The sequence below is a fragment of the Anolis sagrei genome, chromosome 1, assembly GCF_037176765.1.
Source record: "Anolis sagrei isolate rAnoSag1 chromosome 1, rAnoSag1.mat, whole genome shotgun sequence".
Taxonomy (NCBI): Eukaryota; Metazoa; Chordata; class Lepidosauria; order Squamata; family Dactyloidae; genus Anolis; species Anolis sagrei.
In genome coordinates, this window is record NC_090021.1 from 83652170 (window position 1) to 83669671 (window position 17502).

Below are 17502 nucleotides of genomic sequence, written 5' to 3' on the forward strand. Positions count from 1 at the left end.
AATAACTTGAAGTCCAAAGAGTTGAATTTAAAGCATTTGGCAGCAGAATGTTTATTTCAAATATTTATAATCAAAAGCAATTAAAGAATTAACTTTCTAGAAACATATCAAACAACTGAGTAACTGAAAAAAAACTAAAACTATTCGGGCAAACATATTTAAATAGCATTAAGCCTCAAAGTCTTTTTTAAAAGATCTTCTGGGGAACCCTGGTCTCAATCCCACCACCTTCGCAGGTACAAGTGGTGGGGATGAGATACAGTGCCTTCTCAGTGGTGGCTCCTCAGCTGTGGAACTCCCTCCCTAGTGGGATTCGATCAGTCCCTTTTCTCCTGTCATTTGATAAACAAGTGAAAACTTGGCTTTGGGAGCAAGCATTTGGCCCAGCATAATTATCTGTGCAATACAGTTGGAATTGACCCTGGATTGATGAATATGATTATTTGACTATCTGGATTCGGATCGATGCACAATAGTCATCTAATGTTTACATATATTGTTTTATTGTTGTTTTAAATTGTTGTTTAATTCCTTTTCATTGTTATTGTTGTTTGGCCATAGAATAATGCTAATTATGTAAGCCACCCTGAGTCCCCTTTGGGGTGAGAAGGATAAGATATAAATGTCGTAAATAAATAAATAAAGTATAAAACCTGTAGGCGTGTACATGGAACACTTGTATCCAAGTCCCAAAGTAGCCATAGGGTCTTGTTCTTCAGTATTATAATTATTTCTACAGCTCACTTTTTCTTCTACTACCATACTAAATGCATGCAAACAATACTGGTTTTATTAACAGAAGAATACAGACCTAAAACCAAGTTTTAGTTTCAATCAATATGGGCCCATTAAACCAATGGAACATACAGAAGTTCTCATTGGTTCACTGGATCTGCTCTAGTAGGAAAAAACAGTAGGATTTAAGCCATACCTCGTACTACAATTGGGTAGAAACAATAACTGAAACAGCACTAGAAACCTGAGCACTTAGAAGGAATGTAAGAGACACTAATGATGCAGGAAGCATAAAACTAAAGTCATCCCAGGAGACCTGATTAAGTCTTCGAAAAGTGGATGAGGGCCCAATGGAAGCATATACCGGTTTTTGTACAAGGTGATATATCTAACTTCACATGTCTTTAGAAAACCACTTAAGTCTCCACTGTATGCTGTTTTTCCTTTCCCTTTGCTAATTCCCTTCTTGTTCCATTCTATACATTTTTCTTGCTTTTCTTTCTCTCATTTCCCCCTATTCTCCCCAAACTGTTATACTCATTAATCTTCCCTCTTCTTACACTTTTTACTTGGTATAGGCTATAAGAAGCCTTTTCTCTCTTTTCTTCTGCTCCCACACTTTGCCTTCTTTCCTTTCCTTATCCTCATTTTCCACTTTTTCTCCACAAACCAGGCAGCAGAGATCAGCCCTATCCTTTTTGAATTTTGAAGGATTCTTGGCACTTCAGAAGGAAGCAGAACATGGAAAAGTATAGAATAGTGGTTGTCAAACTGTGAGGCACAGCCCCCATTGGTGACAGGACAGCTCCCTGGGGAAAGGGCGAGAAAAATCAGTCTGCAAGTACAATAACTATTGTGGTGGGGTTGGGGGGAGGTTGTGTATGTGTGTATGCATGCACCATCAAGGATTGAGTAATCTGCCAAAGAGAAGTACTAAGTATCTTCTCCAGTATAACTCCTCCAACATCAGATGTAACAAAAGTTAGCATCCCTTTTTTAATGCATTTCTTGCTCAACTTCTCCAAATTGGCACAGCAGGCACATGCCCTTTCTTGGAGGGAGGCTGAAGTAAAGAAAGCAGCATGAAATCTCAGTGCTAAAATGTAGTTATGACATTACACACAGAGCCCTTGGGGTTCCGCAGGTGATAGTGAAGGGCTCCATGGCACTGTGCTGCTTCCCACCTCCTCCTCTCTACAACTCCCAGAAATCCCAGCCAGTTTACCAGCTGTTAGGATTTCTGGGAGTTGTAGGCCAAAAACATCTGGGGACCCCAGATTGAGAACCACTGACTTAGAGGGTACTTTGATTGTGTTTTTCCTCTATGGCAGAAGGGTGTTAGACTGGATGTCCTCTGGGGTTTCTGCTATTATTGCTATTATTATTATTATTATTATTATTATTATTATTAAGGTTGGATGACCATCAGTTGTTAGTGCTTTGATTTTGCTTTTCTGCAAACCAGAAGGAGGTTAAATTGGATGGCCTCTGGAGTTTCTGCTGTTGTTTTTGTTGTTACAAAGGCTGGATGGTCATTTGTTGATGTGCTTTGATTGTGTTTTTCCTGCATGGCAGAAGGGAGTTAAGCTGGATGTCCTTAGGGATCGTCCACTGAAATACTGTTAAGTTTATGTTAACAATATTTTTATAAATATACTAAGTCCAGTGGGGAATGAATGTAATATCCATATGTGGATGTAAAGAAGGTCATAGGGTAAAAAGTCTGAGAACTACTGGTTTAGAGCAGTTTTCTGAATACTCAATCCATCAGTCTTTTAGTTTTCAATTTTCAAACTTCCTGATCATTGGCCAAGCTGGCTGGTGCTACTGGGAGTAGAGGTGTAAACACCTGAAAGAACTACAGTTAGGAACCAGTGGTCTAGAGTCTTTATGAAAAGAAAAATTCCGTAGGCTGGAATCCCTATTTGTCTCTTGGGTATATTAAGATTAGGTTGGGAACTGCAAGCTACTAATATATTTTAACTAACTAAAATTCATTAATCAATTTTTAAAGTTATTAATCCACCACTTCCAGAAATATCTTATTATTTGTGACTAGTTTTGGATGGGTAGGTTTCATGATTCTTGAGACAAGCATCATACCTTCTCTTTTCTTAGTATAAAAATAAAGATTATTACTTCTGAATACTGAAAAATCAGGAAAAACAGATATATTTTTGTGTAACACACACATTTGTGAAAGAACTGTGGAAGTTTTTTCTTTAAAGCAACTTAGTGTGTGATAAACTGGATGCTGAATTTTGTGTATAGTTTGAAAAAAAATTGAAGCTGTTTTACAGGAAGGGATACATATAAGCATTGTTTTCATAGAATGAAAAGCATATAATGATGCTAGTTCTGGATATTCAGCCAGATAAGATAAAATAAGGTAAACACTGAGAACTAGCTGAGAAAGAAAAAAAACCCTAAAAAGTGTGTTTAATTGGTACAATAGTCCTTAATTATGCTGATCACCTGAGAGCAGGTAGCCAAAATAATGGTGACTAGTTTGTGCTGGTCACAGATCATAATAAAGTTTTGTTGTTGGTGGCGGCGATTAGTTAATGATGTGCTTCTGATTGATGGCATGTTGAAAGGCCAATAATATCTTATTACCAATTGGAGGATGGGTTACCTTGAACAAATGGACTATTACAAGTCTTGTCAAATTGACTGGGGATAACAGACCAATTAAAGTTTTATTTGATTGCTGCTGATGTTAGCTATCCAGATTATAGTACAATACTTCAATTGGATAGAAAGTGTTAACAATCTGGCTGTGAGCTTTAGAAACTAAAAGAAAAAAATCATAGTTCATGGCTGGTTCTTAAGACCATGCCAAAGACCAGAAGTGGACACTAGGGGTGTGCTATTCGGTAAAACCCCATTCTGTTTTCATTATCTGGATTTTGGTGGACCCCCAGATCTGTTTTCAGGAACCTCCCAAATTCAGTTTGGGGGGGGGGGTATGTTTTTCGATCTGGCAAGTGAAAGATCCAGGAAGATTTGGCTCCCCTTTCCCCATAATTTTAGGGCATCCATCTTAAGAAACCCCCCTTTCTGGGATCCTTTTTTTCTTATATCCTTCAATAAGACCTGTGGCTCTTTCACACAGCTCTATATCCCAGAATATCAAGGCAGAAAATCCCACAGCATCTGCTTTGAACTGGGTTATCTGTGTCCTCACTCAGATAATGTGGGATTTTCTGCCTTGATATTCTGGGATATAGAGCTGTGTGGAAGGGCCCCTGGATTAAAGACCTCAGATTTCAGAAACCACCCTTTCTGTGATAGTTTCTCCTTAAATCCTTCAATAAGATCTGGATTAAAGGCATACATTGCCTCCTCATTATATGGTAGTTTTCAAAATATCAAGATAGCTCTTCCCCACATTCAAAGCTTACTTTGTGTGAAGGGCACCATTGGTGGCAGTTTCTTAAGAGTATAGAAAGTAAACTGCTTATTTATTGCTATTTGATTAAAAAAGCAAGCCAAGCAATATAAGAGTTGTAACCAGAACTGGGAATTTAGATCACCAATCTGTCTCTCAGAAGCCTGATCACAACAGAAAAATGGAAGCCCAGCCTGGCTAAAAGACACTTGCAGCTGCTTCTCCACTGTAGCTGAAAGAAACTGAAAACAGTTATATTTGGCAGCCAAGTGGTCTTTTGTGGATAGAAAAAAATGGCAGGGGAGCCTGTGCTGTCATGGCTAGCCATAACTACCAGAGCCTATTTAAAAAACAGCAGATATGCTCTGCTACTCTGGAGAGATGAGAATTTTCACCGTTGAGACTTATTCTGTGCAAAATTTGCAAATGATTGTTTTTACAGAAAACAAATTATTCTGCATACCAAGCAGCCTTTTTTGTGTGGAAAAAAATAATTTTCTACACAGGCTGTTTCCTGTGTAGAATCATAGAATCATAGAGTTGGAAGAGACCTCATGGGCCATCCAGTCCAACCCCCTGCTGAGAAGCAGGAGCGTTGCCCCTAAGGATCCGACCACTTCAACTACATTGATCAGGTCCTCCACATTTGTTAGGATGAGATCAAGAGTAGCCGGCCCCTTGTTGCCTCTTCTACCTTCTGAATCATGAAATTGTCTGCAAAGCAAGTGAGGAATTTGTTGGTCTTTGTACTCTTGGTTGAGTTTGTTTTTCAGCAAATATCAGGATAGTTGAAATCGCCCATGACTACTATATTTCTTCTTTGTGCCTGTTTGGTCAACTGTCAGAAGAAGACTTCATCAAGTTCTTCATCCTGGCTCCGAGGTCTGTAGTAGATGCCTACAATGAGATCTTTTTGAGTCCCAGTTCCCTTGATTCTTATCCAGATGCTTTCAAGCTGTAACATATAAGGCTTTTCCGCCTCCTCTCCCCTTTGTTCAGTTTCTGTGAAAGAGGTTAAGCCCTCCATGTCTACATTCCAGCGATAGGAGTCATCCCACCAGGTTTCAGTGATGCCTATGACATCATATTTGCGGTGTTGTGCTAAAAGTTGGAGTTTGTCTTGTTTATTTCTCATGCTCTGTGCATTAGTGTAAAGTCATGTGAGCCCTGAAATCTTCTCCTGAGCTGTCTGTGAGCAAAAATGTGTTTTCCTACTTGTGTGAGATGCACCGCATTCCCTTGCCAGTAGGCAATCCTCGTGGAAAAGCAGGCCATGATCACGCAAGCCAAAGTGTTCCTCCTGACACCATTTTCTAAGCCAGTTATTGACCTGTACTATTTTCTGACCCTTGTAGATCTGTGCCTTACAACTAGGAGGAGGGATGAAAAGACCACCGGTACATTACACTGTTTTAGCTTAGTTCCAAGAGCTCGAAAATCATTTATGATCTTTTGAAAAATATGCCTAGCAGTATCATTGGTTTCTGCTTTTTGTACCAATAGACCAAATGCAAATGTCCAAAATTGTGAATAGTCTTTGAAAACTACTGTTTATTAGATTTTCTCAAGGCAGTAAAAAATAGGCCTAATTACTCATTGTTTTCTTTAGGTAGAAAATTAGCAAATTCCATTCTAACTTGATATGCCTTCAAGAAAGACATTCAAGAAGGGCTTTCTCTCCCTGTGTGTGTTTGTGTGTGTGTGTGTCTGTGGACATGCTATCTGAAATGCCAGATTTAGCTATGAAACCAACTCCTGGTCATTTTGCAAACCTGAACTTCTTGTAAAGATGCTGTAGCAATTATAGTACTATATTTTTGTTAACAGTTCTGCAACAGCAGGCAATTATGTTAGCACAGCAAGAACTTCTGTAATATGACCACAAAATATATTGTTGACATTATAGCTGTATCTAATAATCATGTGCCAAAAGGACAGTATGTGCAGGCTTTACATTTGGAGAGAATCACTCATTATCATCCTTTCCCATTATACTCTGGGATTAAAGTATTATTATTATTATTATTGCTTTGGTTGACAAGGCATCTAAAAAGAAGTTTTTCATTTTATTCAAAATAAACATTTTTCTAGACAGAAAAGAGTCAGCACCAACAAAATCAATTTCAAAATACCTAATGTTCATTCATACTGATTTGCAAATATATAGAGAAAAGCCTTTGGAAAGATAAATGCATTTTTCAGCCTTTCCTTCAAATAAGCATCAGCTTTTTTTCAGCTTGCATAGACTGAAGAAATTGTCTTTCCTTTTCTCTCTCTTCTGATATACCCTGCATGGACAACAAGCATTTTGCCTGACTTTACAGAAATTGGTTGTATAGAGTGGTTCATTAATGGGCTCACTAGATAAATAGCACCTCACCTCCCTTCCTTCTTTCTTGCAATTTCTTACCATTAATCTCACATCAGGTTTAGCATGTTGTTGTTTTTGTTGTTGTTGTGTGCCTCCAAGTTGTTTCTGAGTTATAGCAACCCTAAGGGGAACCTATAACAGGGGCTTCTTGATACAATTTGTTCAGAGGGGTTTTAAATTTTCCTTCCTCTTAGGAGACAAGTGTGTGATTTTTCAAGGTCAGCTATAAGATTTCCATGGCACAGCAAAGATTTGAACTTTAGTCTCCAGTGCCATAATCCAGCACTCAAGCACCTGAGGTTTGACTTGCAGTGGAGAAAGTCTAAGGACACATTTACTTGTATCCCAAAATCTGAGGCCAGTCTAGAGTAGCATTATTTCATACTTGCCTCAGTGGCACCTACACTAACCTTATCTATCCTGCCATAGTGGCAGGGTAGAGTCTCCTTGTCATTTCTGTTAGGTGGTTGTGGAGATCCGAGATAGCTATTGCCATCACCAGGCACATTTGCTGACATCAACAAAGGTGCCCACACAACCAGGGAGCCAGGGGCAATCTATGGGATGGGCTACATCCACCCTCTTTTCCCTGCATGGCCAACCTCAGGGAAAAGGGGGGGAGTGTAAGCCCATGTGGTTATATGGTTTGGATTAGAGTCAATATATCTGTCCATGCTCACCTTTCAATGCCCTGGAGTTTTACTGAAACTCTGGGGCATTCTCCAACTTTACACAATGTGGGATACTACAGGGTTCACCTGTGTTGTGGATAGGGAATTTCCCGAGATTGTTTAGATTCCCAGGAGTAACTTCTGTTCTAAATCAAGATTTTGGGCCAGTGCAAACAAGCCCTAAGATTTATTTTTTTTACAATGCACTTCACTGACAAAGGGAACACTTCCTCACAACATTATCATGACAGATTGTCAAATGTGAAAAGTGAATATATATGTGCCCCCTTGCCTCTGCAGGTCTCCCTTTTCAATTATCTTTATACCTTGATCATGCCCATCTTAGTATTCTGGTTATTGGTTTTTGTTTTGTAATGTTTGTGTGAGTGTTAATGATGCTGTTTAGGTGAAGTGCGCGCACACACACACACACACACACACACACACACACACACAAGCAACAGGAACTGTTATCTGTATTTAATATGTCCCGCAAAGTATTTGTCATGTAAGGATTGATTTAATGTTACCAACAGAAAGTTCTCAACCTGCACTAAGCTACATCCTAGATATAATATAAACTTCTTATGTCTTAACCGATTGTAACTTTTATACTTCTAACTCTACTGTTAATAAACAGACAAGCAAATTTGACACTTTACAAAAGACCTTTTTCTGCTTTTCCAGGGAAAATAAGAGTTGAGAGGAGAAAACTGGGGATATGAATTAGTTCTCTTTCTAAGCACTGTCTCCTGAGGAGAAATCTCCTTGCTTCTGGCAAGAGATAAAAAATCCCTTACAAGGATACAAATGTTTGATTCCGATGTACAACTCTTTCTTTAGGAAAGAATGCAGAGCGTGCACTAGAGGAAATGGTAAATAGGTGGTCTATGTACATTTTCAACAGATTCTTGAAGAAAATATTTCAAAAAAAGCAGCAAAGAAAGCAGCAAAGAAATTAAAAGCTCAGAGGAAAGTGATTCCCAGTACACCCACTCCTGCAAATGTCAGAACATAAACAGCTAAAGAAGAACTTAAGAGACAATCATAAGGAAAGATTTAGGTCTCTAAGGAAGAGCTCTACAAGAGCACAAGAAACAGATTTAAAGAAGTCTCCTGGGAGATGGTATTTCTAAAAGGACTGGCATAGTAAGAGGTTACCAGTCATTTTAAGAATGTGGCACTTATATGTTTCATACTGTGACTGAATCAAGAATCTCACCTCCTGAAGCATGTTTTTCATCTTTGACACAAGTGCCATCTAAAGAGCCAATGGAATAACAATTACATGGACGGCATGGGTTGCGATCACCTGGTAACACCTGTGAAAGCAAAAAAAAAAAAAAGGCTATAAGGTTGCAAACCAAATCTCTTCATAATGCATCACAACAAAACTGGGAAACACAAACACAACTGACCTACACTTTATGTAAATGCTGATCATATTCCAAAATCTAATTCTTATGCTGTTTTCTCATTGTTGATTACAATTATATTTCTCTGCTCTAGGAAACAACGTGCCTCTACTGACAGAAAAGTGCTGTTTTGCAAATTTTGTCCTCTGTTAATTGGGAGTAAAATATTAGTTGGAGGCCCACACCCCTTCAATGAATTTTTTCATATCAACACGATACATTTTCATATCCTTTTTTACTGAGAAAGGCAAGTACGAATTAAAATTTAACCTTAATAAAATGGCAATCAAAAGTCTGTCTATTCCACTTAATCACCTGCAACCTGTTACTGAAATGATATTTCGATTACTGAAGACAGATTGGTGCATACTTTACCCCTTTTTGTCTGAAATACCCATCAATGCAGGTTTCACAGTTGATGCCAGCAGTGTTCTGTGTGCAGTTAATGCACACTCCACCCCCGACATATTCCCCATGGATATTCAAACTCTGCTTTTTGTCTGCCACAGTCTGATTATAGAAACACTCTTCCGCTTTCCCATGACAATTGCAGGCTGAACAAAAAAGGAAAGGAAAGAAAATATGTTAGCAAACATCATATCCAATTTGTAGATGTGTCGAAATAACATTTTTACATTTTGTTTTATCATTTTGATACAAGTTCTGCACATATTGGAGTTGGGGGGGGGGGATTGGATCAATTCACAGAGGGTGCTACCCCAGGTTTTTCAATTAATGAGTAAAAACGGGGAAGGTATTAAAGCAATCTTCAGATATTTTCTTTTTAAATTATTCTGTTAGCAGAGTGACAATGCCCCATTTGTTTCCTAGCCAATGTCTTTTCCAGCTATTTTCAGATCAGTACAAACATGCACCATTTTTGAAATACAAAGGTCACTTGTGAAAATATTAACTAATAGAAGGTCACTATTTATAGAAATTATGTTCAGACTACTTATTGTTAAAAAAATGTTGAACTATTATGATAAGAGGTAAAGGTTTTCTCCTGACATTAAGTCTTGTCGTGTCCAACTCTGGGGGTTGGTGCTCATCTCCATTTCTAAGCCAAAGAGCCGACATTGTCCATAGACACCTCCAAGGTCATGTGGCCAGCATGACTGCATGGAGCACCGTTACCTTCCTGCTGGACCAGTATCTATTGATCTACTCACATTTGCATGTTTTCAAACTGACTGCTTTGAAATGCTGCACAATAACAATGTAATTATCAGTTGTTTATTAATATTTATTAAATGTAGTATCTGCTGTATAAATGCACAGAAAAAAAAGCTTTAAAAAGGGACAACACCACATCCAGGGTTAATGATTAATAATTTTTGCTCTTTTCAGCACAAGGATGTATTTAAATCTATTCCACTGAAATTCACAGACTTTTAAAGTATGCTATCCATCTAAAGAAAAAGTGTCTTGAAAAAGTCCAAACCCTCACACAAATTTTAATATGTATATTGAAATCAATGCAATCACTAGCTCAGATGTGTGCATTTTCTGACAAATAATATGTTTATTTACATTTTTCAGTTAGCACTTCCTCAGAGCTTACAAAGAATTTGCAGACAACCACTCATCCAGTCTGAACCGGGTATGTCATAATGAATATGTAGATCATCTCTTTGTTTCAACTACATTTTCTTCTCCAAAAATAGCATCTAAGGTTTCCATTACCATTTTCCAATTTTTGTTTAGTTACCTTCACACTCATATTTGACAAGGAAGGTCCCGGCTTGCCAAGGCTTCTGATTAAATCCAGGGCAGCACCGATCACAACTTTCTCCACATGTGTTATGCTCACATTCACAAGAAGACCGCTATTGCATTATTAAACAAAAAAGAGGTTAAAACCCCATGGCATCTAAGAACAGAACATTCTGGAATGTGAGAAAATATTACGTTTGTGTCTGTTATGTAGGATTCTGGATCAAGCTGGGATATTCACATAGGAAGGTTGGCTGGCTTATTTGTTCTGATACACCAAAAGCTAGCAGTAACTTGAGAGAAATCTACTACCCCAGGGTGAAGGAGTGCAGGGAGAGGATTTCACCCCTACTTCATCTTTCATGACAATCCTGGTGAGGCCAGAATCAACATCCAGGATTGTGTATTGGTTGCATCAAAAAACACAATTTACATGCCCCAGCCTCTTCCCCACTACTGACATTAATATTTCGATGTGGCAATTGTGCCAAGCAGAAGGATATGGTATAGGGTGCATATATATTGTAGAGTTCATGCAGTTTGACACCACTTTATCTGTCAAGGCTCAGTGCCATGGAATCATGGGAGTTTAATTTGTTGAGTCTCCAGAAAGAGCTAAAGACATTATAAAAAGACAAGTCTAGTCATTCCATACCATTGAGTCAGTGTAATTAAAGTGGTGTCAAACTGCATTAATTCTACAATGTAGATACACCATAGACCTTCAATCATCCAGTCTTCTCCCCTGTGGAATATCCTGCCAACTAAAATTAGACATTTTCCTATATATCTCCAGTTGTGGTCCTTTCTGCAGAATTTTGTTTTCAGCCAAACATTTTCAGCCTCAGTTTGTTTTCAATGATTGAATACCAGTGTTAAACCATTACTATGGAGTTTCTTAAAATTCTGCAAATAAATGCATTAGATAGGTAGGTAAGTAGATATGCAGTAAATTCTAATTAAGAAAATGAATGAATCAGCAGGAAACCACTTGCCACAAATCTTCTGGTTAGAGTTGCACCTGGTTGTATTGGGTATTGGGTTATTGGATGGCAATTGCTTCAGGCCCCATCTACACTGCCATATAATCCAATTCAAATCGGATAATCTGCATTCAGAAACCGGATTGTATGGCAATGTAGATGGGGTCTTAGTCAACTACTCTGTTTAGACTTCAAGATTATACTGTTATTTTATGAGTACTGAAGGTGAAGTTCCAGAAGGTGCACTCCAAACGAATTTATCCTACACATAGAGTAATATCTGATGATCCCACCTTAGGCTCTCTGTATGCCATAAGCATCTATACTTGTCAGTTTCAATATTTAAGAAGGAGGATTATGCTTCCCCATTTTTAATCTTCAGAGAGTTTTAAAGAATACGTACATTTGTAGCGAGATTCAGTGGACAGGCCTTTGCATGGCCATAGCAGATGCACATTCCTCCCACAGAGATATCTTTTACAGAATAGTAATACTGCAAATAAAAACAAAAATTAATCAACAAAGTATTTATTACATCACAGATTACACATAGAAAATAGTTATCTATTTTCTTTTCTAATAGCAAAGGGTGGGGAAACAAAATTTTTTTAACTGAAATGAAACATATGGCAATTTTCCTCTACTAATGTTAAAGAAACATGTCAATGTATACTGCACACATCTTATCACGTCTTGCCACATTGAGAGCCCACCTTTCATCCCAAGATTCTTTGTTTTCTGTGGTTTCAGAACTGGTTGGCAAGTGACTATTTGGTGAATTATCCAGATAGAGATGGCCAAAATGGCTAATTCTTTCATGTGATGTCATTCATTGTTCTCAGCTTTAAAATGATACAGTTACACAATTTGTGGGAGGAGCCTAAATGCTCCTCTGAGAGAAAGCTCCACCATTATTTTATGCTCAAATAGTAATTCGAGCTTGCTAATATCAACAACAACAACAACAACAACAACAACAGCAACACATCACACAGTCCTAGATGCTTGGGAAGTGTTCAACTTTGTGATTTTGTGATATGAAATCCAGCATATAGATCTCATTTGCTGTGACATACTGTGGTTTTGTGTCAGTAAAATAATAATAATAATAATAATAATAATAATAACAACAACAACAACAACAACAACAACAACAGCAACTTTATTTTTATACCCCCTCAATCTTCCCGAAGGGACTCACGACGGCTTACTTACAGCACAATGTGCCTGGAACAATGTAAAAAATAAACATTCAATACAATAAAAGATAAAACCACAAGCATGTAAAACAATTATTTAAACTTAAAACAGTGCCCAATAACCTATGGTGAGAACTGTTGTAAAACATGGCCAACCATAACCAGGAGTAGGGGAATAGGATAGGGCAAATTGTAGCTCATGAACTAGGGAATAGGATGAAAGTGCAGTGCTGTCATTAATTGTGGACCATTGGGGTTAGACATTCTCAAAGGCTTGTCCAAACATCCAAGTCTTCAATTGCAACAGACTAGGATTCTTTCTCCCACCCTGGACATCATTCCACAGGTATATATACACTCCACTTTCTTCACAGAACCTCTGAAGAACCCTCTCAGCCAAAGATGCTGGCAGAACATCAGGAGAGATTTTCTCCTGCTCCAAATACAGAAACGGGAAGGATTTTGAATGGTTTTAAGAGAATTCTTTAAGTTTGGATGCTTCCAAATGGAGGCAAACAATTCATATTTGAAATAACAGCACCCCCGTGTCAATTCCTAGTCTTTCTGGGGTGGTGTTGGGAACACAACTGCAACTTTAGGCCCCTTCTATGCTGCCAGATAAAATCCAGATTATCTGCTTTGAACCAGATTATATGGAAGTAGATTATGATAATCCAATTTAAATCAAATAATGTAGATTATCTGATTTGATAATCTGAATTAAATAGCAGTGTAGAAGGGGCTTGGAAAACAGTTTCCATCCATTTTAGATCTGTCTCAGCTTAAGGTATCTTCCTGTGGTATATGCTAATGCAGGGGTCCACAAACTTTTTAAACAGAGGGCCAGGTAACAGTCCCTCAAACTGGTTGGAGGGCTGGATTATAATTTGAAAGAATTCCTATGCACACTGCACATATCTTATTTGTAGTGCAAAAACACTTAAAAACAATACAATAACTGAATGAAGAACAATTTCAACAAATATAAAATTATTAGTATTTCAATGGGGAAGTGTGGGCCTGCTTTTGGCTGATGAGATAGGATTATTGTTGTTGTTCTGTGTTTTCAAGTCGTTTCACACTTAGGTTGACCCTGAGCAAGGGCCGGGTAAATGACCTTGGAGGGCCGCATCCGGCGCCCGGGCCTTAGTTTGAGGACCCCTGTGCTAATGTTTATCAAACTGCTACTCCAGGTCTTTTGGACTTCAGCTCTCAGAAATCCCAACATTTTTATCAGCTGTTTGAAATTGTGGGAGCTGAAGTCCAAACTATATGGTGGAGCACAGTTTGAGAAACTCTGATGTATGCTTTTTTTACAGCTTCTCTCCATGTCTTTATTTTCAGAAAGAAAAGAGGGAATTGATGAAAACTGCTCTCCCTATTCTTCAATAAGACCTCAACTTGATTTCAGGTCCTTCCCCAAATAAAGCAGCAAGCTTGGATCAACACCAAAGTTAGACACAACCCATGCATCCTTTATAAATATTTAGTCATTCATTTGAGAAATCTTGCCACTAAGACTTCAAAGATAAGGTGGATATGATGCTTCAGAAGTTCTTATTCCCTAAAAATGCACCCATTTTTCTCTGCCTGAGATTAGAAGGTATGCTTTTCTTTGCATTTTCTCTGACAGTGTTCATCAGAAAGGAGAAGAGGACAAGAATAAAACTGGTAATGAGCAAGAATTTGAAGAAAATATTTCCCACCATTTCTTCTACTGCCATTACACACATGGTATTCACAATTCTCTATAGTTATGCATGGATTGTTTCAGCAGTGAAAATGCTCATATTTGGGGGGGAAATGGAAATGCTCCTGTGCAGGCATAAAACAACTTATACAGATTCAATGTATTAAAAGAAATCTCACTTCCAGTTATCTATCTTCTGTTCTAAACTATGAGTTGTTTGTAAAGTAGATGTTTGTAACTTGAGAACTGCCTGTATATGTAATTTGGTGTTGCGACTTGGGTCCCATTTCCAAAATATGTGAAATCCAGAACACTTTTGGTTACAAGGATTTCAGATATGGGAAACCTGTAGCTATATTTTTAATTGGTTTTAAAGTTATGGGTAGTGTAATTATATTTTTAACCTTAGCTATTCCTCAAGCTTTCAAAACTCGCAGACTTCTTCACCTGTTTGCCTGTGCCTTCAAATCGCCTATGGACACCATAAATTTCATAAGGTTTTCTCAGGCAGTACATAGTCAGAATTGGTTTTCTTGGTTCCTTCCTCTGAAATATAGCCTACAGCAGGTGGGATCCATCCTAGAAGTAGCTCTCACAAGCTGTGAGAGGGTGACTGGTGGGGAAAGGGATGCTTGGCATTTTAAAATGCTGTTAATAACCACAGAAGATCACATTGAGTGAAAAGCACTAAAAGTCTGACTCATGATACAATACCTGGAAATGCTTTCGGTGGAAACACATGTCAAAATAGACAAATTAATAAATATTTTCATAAAGTGAGGAAGGATCTATATGTGGCTATAATTCTAAACCTTCAGGTTAGCTTGAGAATGACATAGCCCTAAAAATGCTCCAATGAAAGGTATCCAAAAATGCCCTTTAAAACTACTTTTTTAAAGTGACTTGTTATACGTATAAAATTAGGACACTAAGCTTCCTTTTAAAAGTGATTAGCATCCTTATTTGCACTCCTTCCATCCAGTATACTTGCTACAGGTAAATGCATTGCTCACAAGTTGCATCCAAGTTCTGGAACTCATCTCTCCTTCACCAGAGGAGCTCCATACTGAATATCAGTATCTTTATCAAACAACGAGTCTTTCTATTAATAGATGGGGCACTTCCAGACAGGGCTTAAACCCACAATGAAGCAGGTTTTAAGAAACCCACTTTGTTGTGGGTTTAAGTTCCCATGTCCTTTCCAAAACCCCAGGCTTTCCGGGGAAGGGGTGTCCCCAGGCACTTCCAGTAACTACCAGGAGGGCATGGTACCATCCAACCCACGCCCCCCAAAAAACCCTTAAAATAAAAGGAAACTTACTGGGCAACCATTACACCTCTCCAGCAGGCCTCCTGCTACATAGATATGATGCACCAGGAGGCAGGGGACAGGAATGATCTGCAGGAGGCAGGGGATCTGCAGGAGGCAGAGGACAGGGGACTGTTGCGAGACTACTAATGGGTGATTCCCCACAGGCTGCAAATCCCATTAGACCTGGGCCTTTTCAGGAAGTCTAATAGGGTACAAAATTAACTCGGGACAAAGCATTAATTCTCTCTTATTGGAGATGTCATTTGGTCCCTGTCTGGAAGGGCCCTGAATCTTAGCCTAATGTGTATATAATTTATTCATACACATCTATACTTAGAACTACAACCATAGAACAGTGGTTTTCTCATAGCTGTTATGGTAAATGTCATCATCATTTTATGAAGCATCAGATGTTGATATTTATGTGTTTGCATCTTTTCTTGCACAACACAAATTTATTTTGATCTATTGCAAAAAAAAATGGCAAGCAGTAGTCACTAATGCATATATTATATTTAAGGTATATTTTGTGACAGAAATGAAGCATTCCTGACCTCAAGATCATTTATTTTAAATATTTCTAGAGATGATCATTTAAAACAATACTTTAGCACTCACCCCTCCCGCAACTAGATGCTACAATCCAAAGAAGCTTTTAGACTAACGTATGAAAACTGCATTCAAGATCTTTTCTCTGTACTTTCCTCTTAGATGAGACAAGTCTTATTTTAAAAATGAACTTTGGCTTCTCTCATTATGGTGAGATGTGCACAAAAAGTACAGAGAAAAATTCAGCTGCATGATTTTTAATAGCCGGCTAGCCAAATAGCCAGATACATAGATTTTAAGAAATTATTAGCTAGCTTTTCACAAAAGCTAAATAAGACATGTCCAGAAACTATCATGAAAAGCTTCAAGATTTTAAATAATTTGAGGTTTCTGCAGCTATTAAAATATGTTCTTCAGAAGGAAAAGAGTGTTCTTTAGAGTCATGTGTGGAAAGCAGCCCCAAGATGCTCATTACAAAATCTTCTGTAGTCTTAAGAATCTTACAAGTACATCTTCCAATTGAATGTATAAACAAAATTAGAGGGCACATGTGTTCTGGCATTTGTGTTTAAAAATATATCATTGAATATCAAGGTCAGGATTGTCCATTGGATATACCCAGTAGTTCTGAATTTCTATGTATGGTTGTAGGAATAGTGAATAATACCAATAGGAAGAAAATCAATTTGTTTGAAATGTTGTGCTGGAGGAGTGATCTGCATTTTTGGTCTAGCAAAAAGATAAATAAATAGGTTCAAGAGCAAGTCAAGCCTGAATATTCCCTAAAAGACAAATTAATGAAATAGAGAATATCATATTTCAGATGTATCATGAGAAAACAACTTATTAGAAAAGATAATATTACTTGGTAAAGTAGAAAGCAATAGGAAAAGAGAAAGAGCTTATAAGCAGATAAACCCAATCAAGAAAGTCATGGCCACAGGTTTGCTAGACCTTATTAGAGCTGTTGATAATAGGAAAACAGGTCTTTAATTCACAGGTTAGTCATAAGTAGAAGTCAGTTTGATGTCAGTTATCAACAATAATATATAGGCGTGAAAACAATAAGTGCACTTTATAATTTGAATTTAAGCTGAAAGTATTTTATAAATTAATTTTGACAATTGTATTCCTGAGAGCCAGCATGATGTAGGGGTTTGACTGTTGTACTGTGGCCCTGGAGACCAGGGTTCAAATCTGCACTAAGCCATGGAAACCCACTGAGTGACCTTAGACAGGTCACACACTCTCAGCCTCAGATTAAGGCAAAGGCAGACTCCCTTTAAACAAATATTGCCAAGAAAAGCCCATTATAGGTTCATCTTATGCTTGACATAAGTTGGAAATGATTTGATAGCACAAAACAACAACAACAACGACAAAAACAACGCTGCCCATGCTGCTCAGGGAAGGTCACATGAATCACCAGACATATTGAGCAAGAAATAGTCAAAAGAATCTGATTTCTGT

General features: G+C 37.9%; 1 protein-coding gene across 6 annotated transcripts in view; it reads right to left on the bottom strand.

Moving 5' to 3' along the window:
• LAMA2 (laminin subunit alpha 2) overlaps positions 1-17502 on the bottom strand; it is a 557898-nt gene that overhangs the window by 312653 nt on the left and 227743 nt on the right. For all 6 annotated transcript variants that reach the window (XM_060753336.2, XM_060753340.2, XM_060753339.2 and 3 more), the window contains exons 6-9: positions 11686-11775; positions 10295-10412; positions 8959-9137; positions 8391-8490 (exon numbers count right to left, since the gene is read on the bottom strand). In XM_060753336.2, the coding sequence (XP_060609319.2) occupies positions 8391-8490; positions 8959-9137; positions 10295-10412; positions 11686-11775 (487 nt within the window). The remainder of the gene's footprint in view (positions 1-8390; positions 8491-8958; positions 9138-10294; positions 10413-11685; positions 11776-17502) is intronic.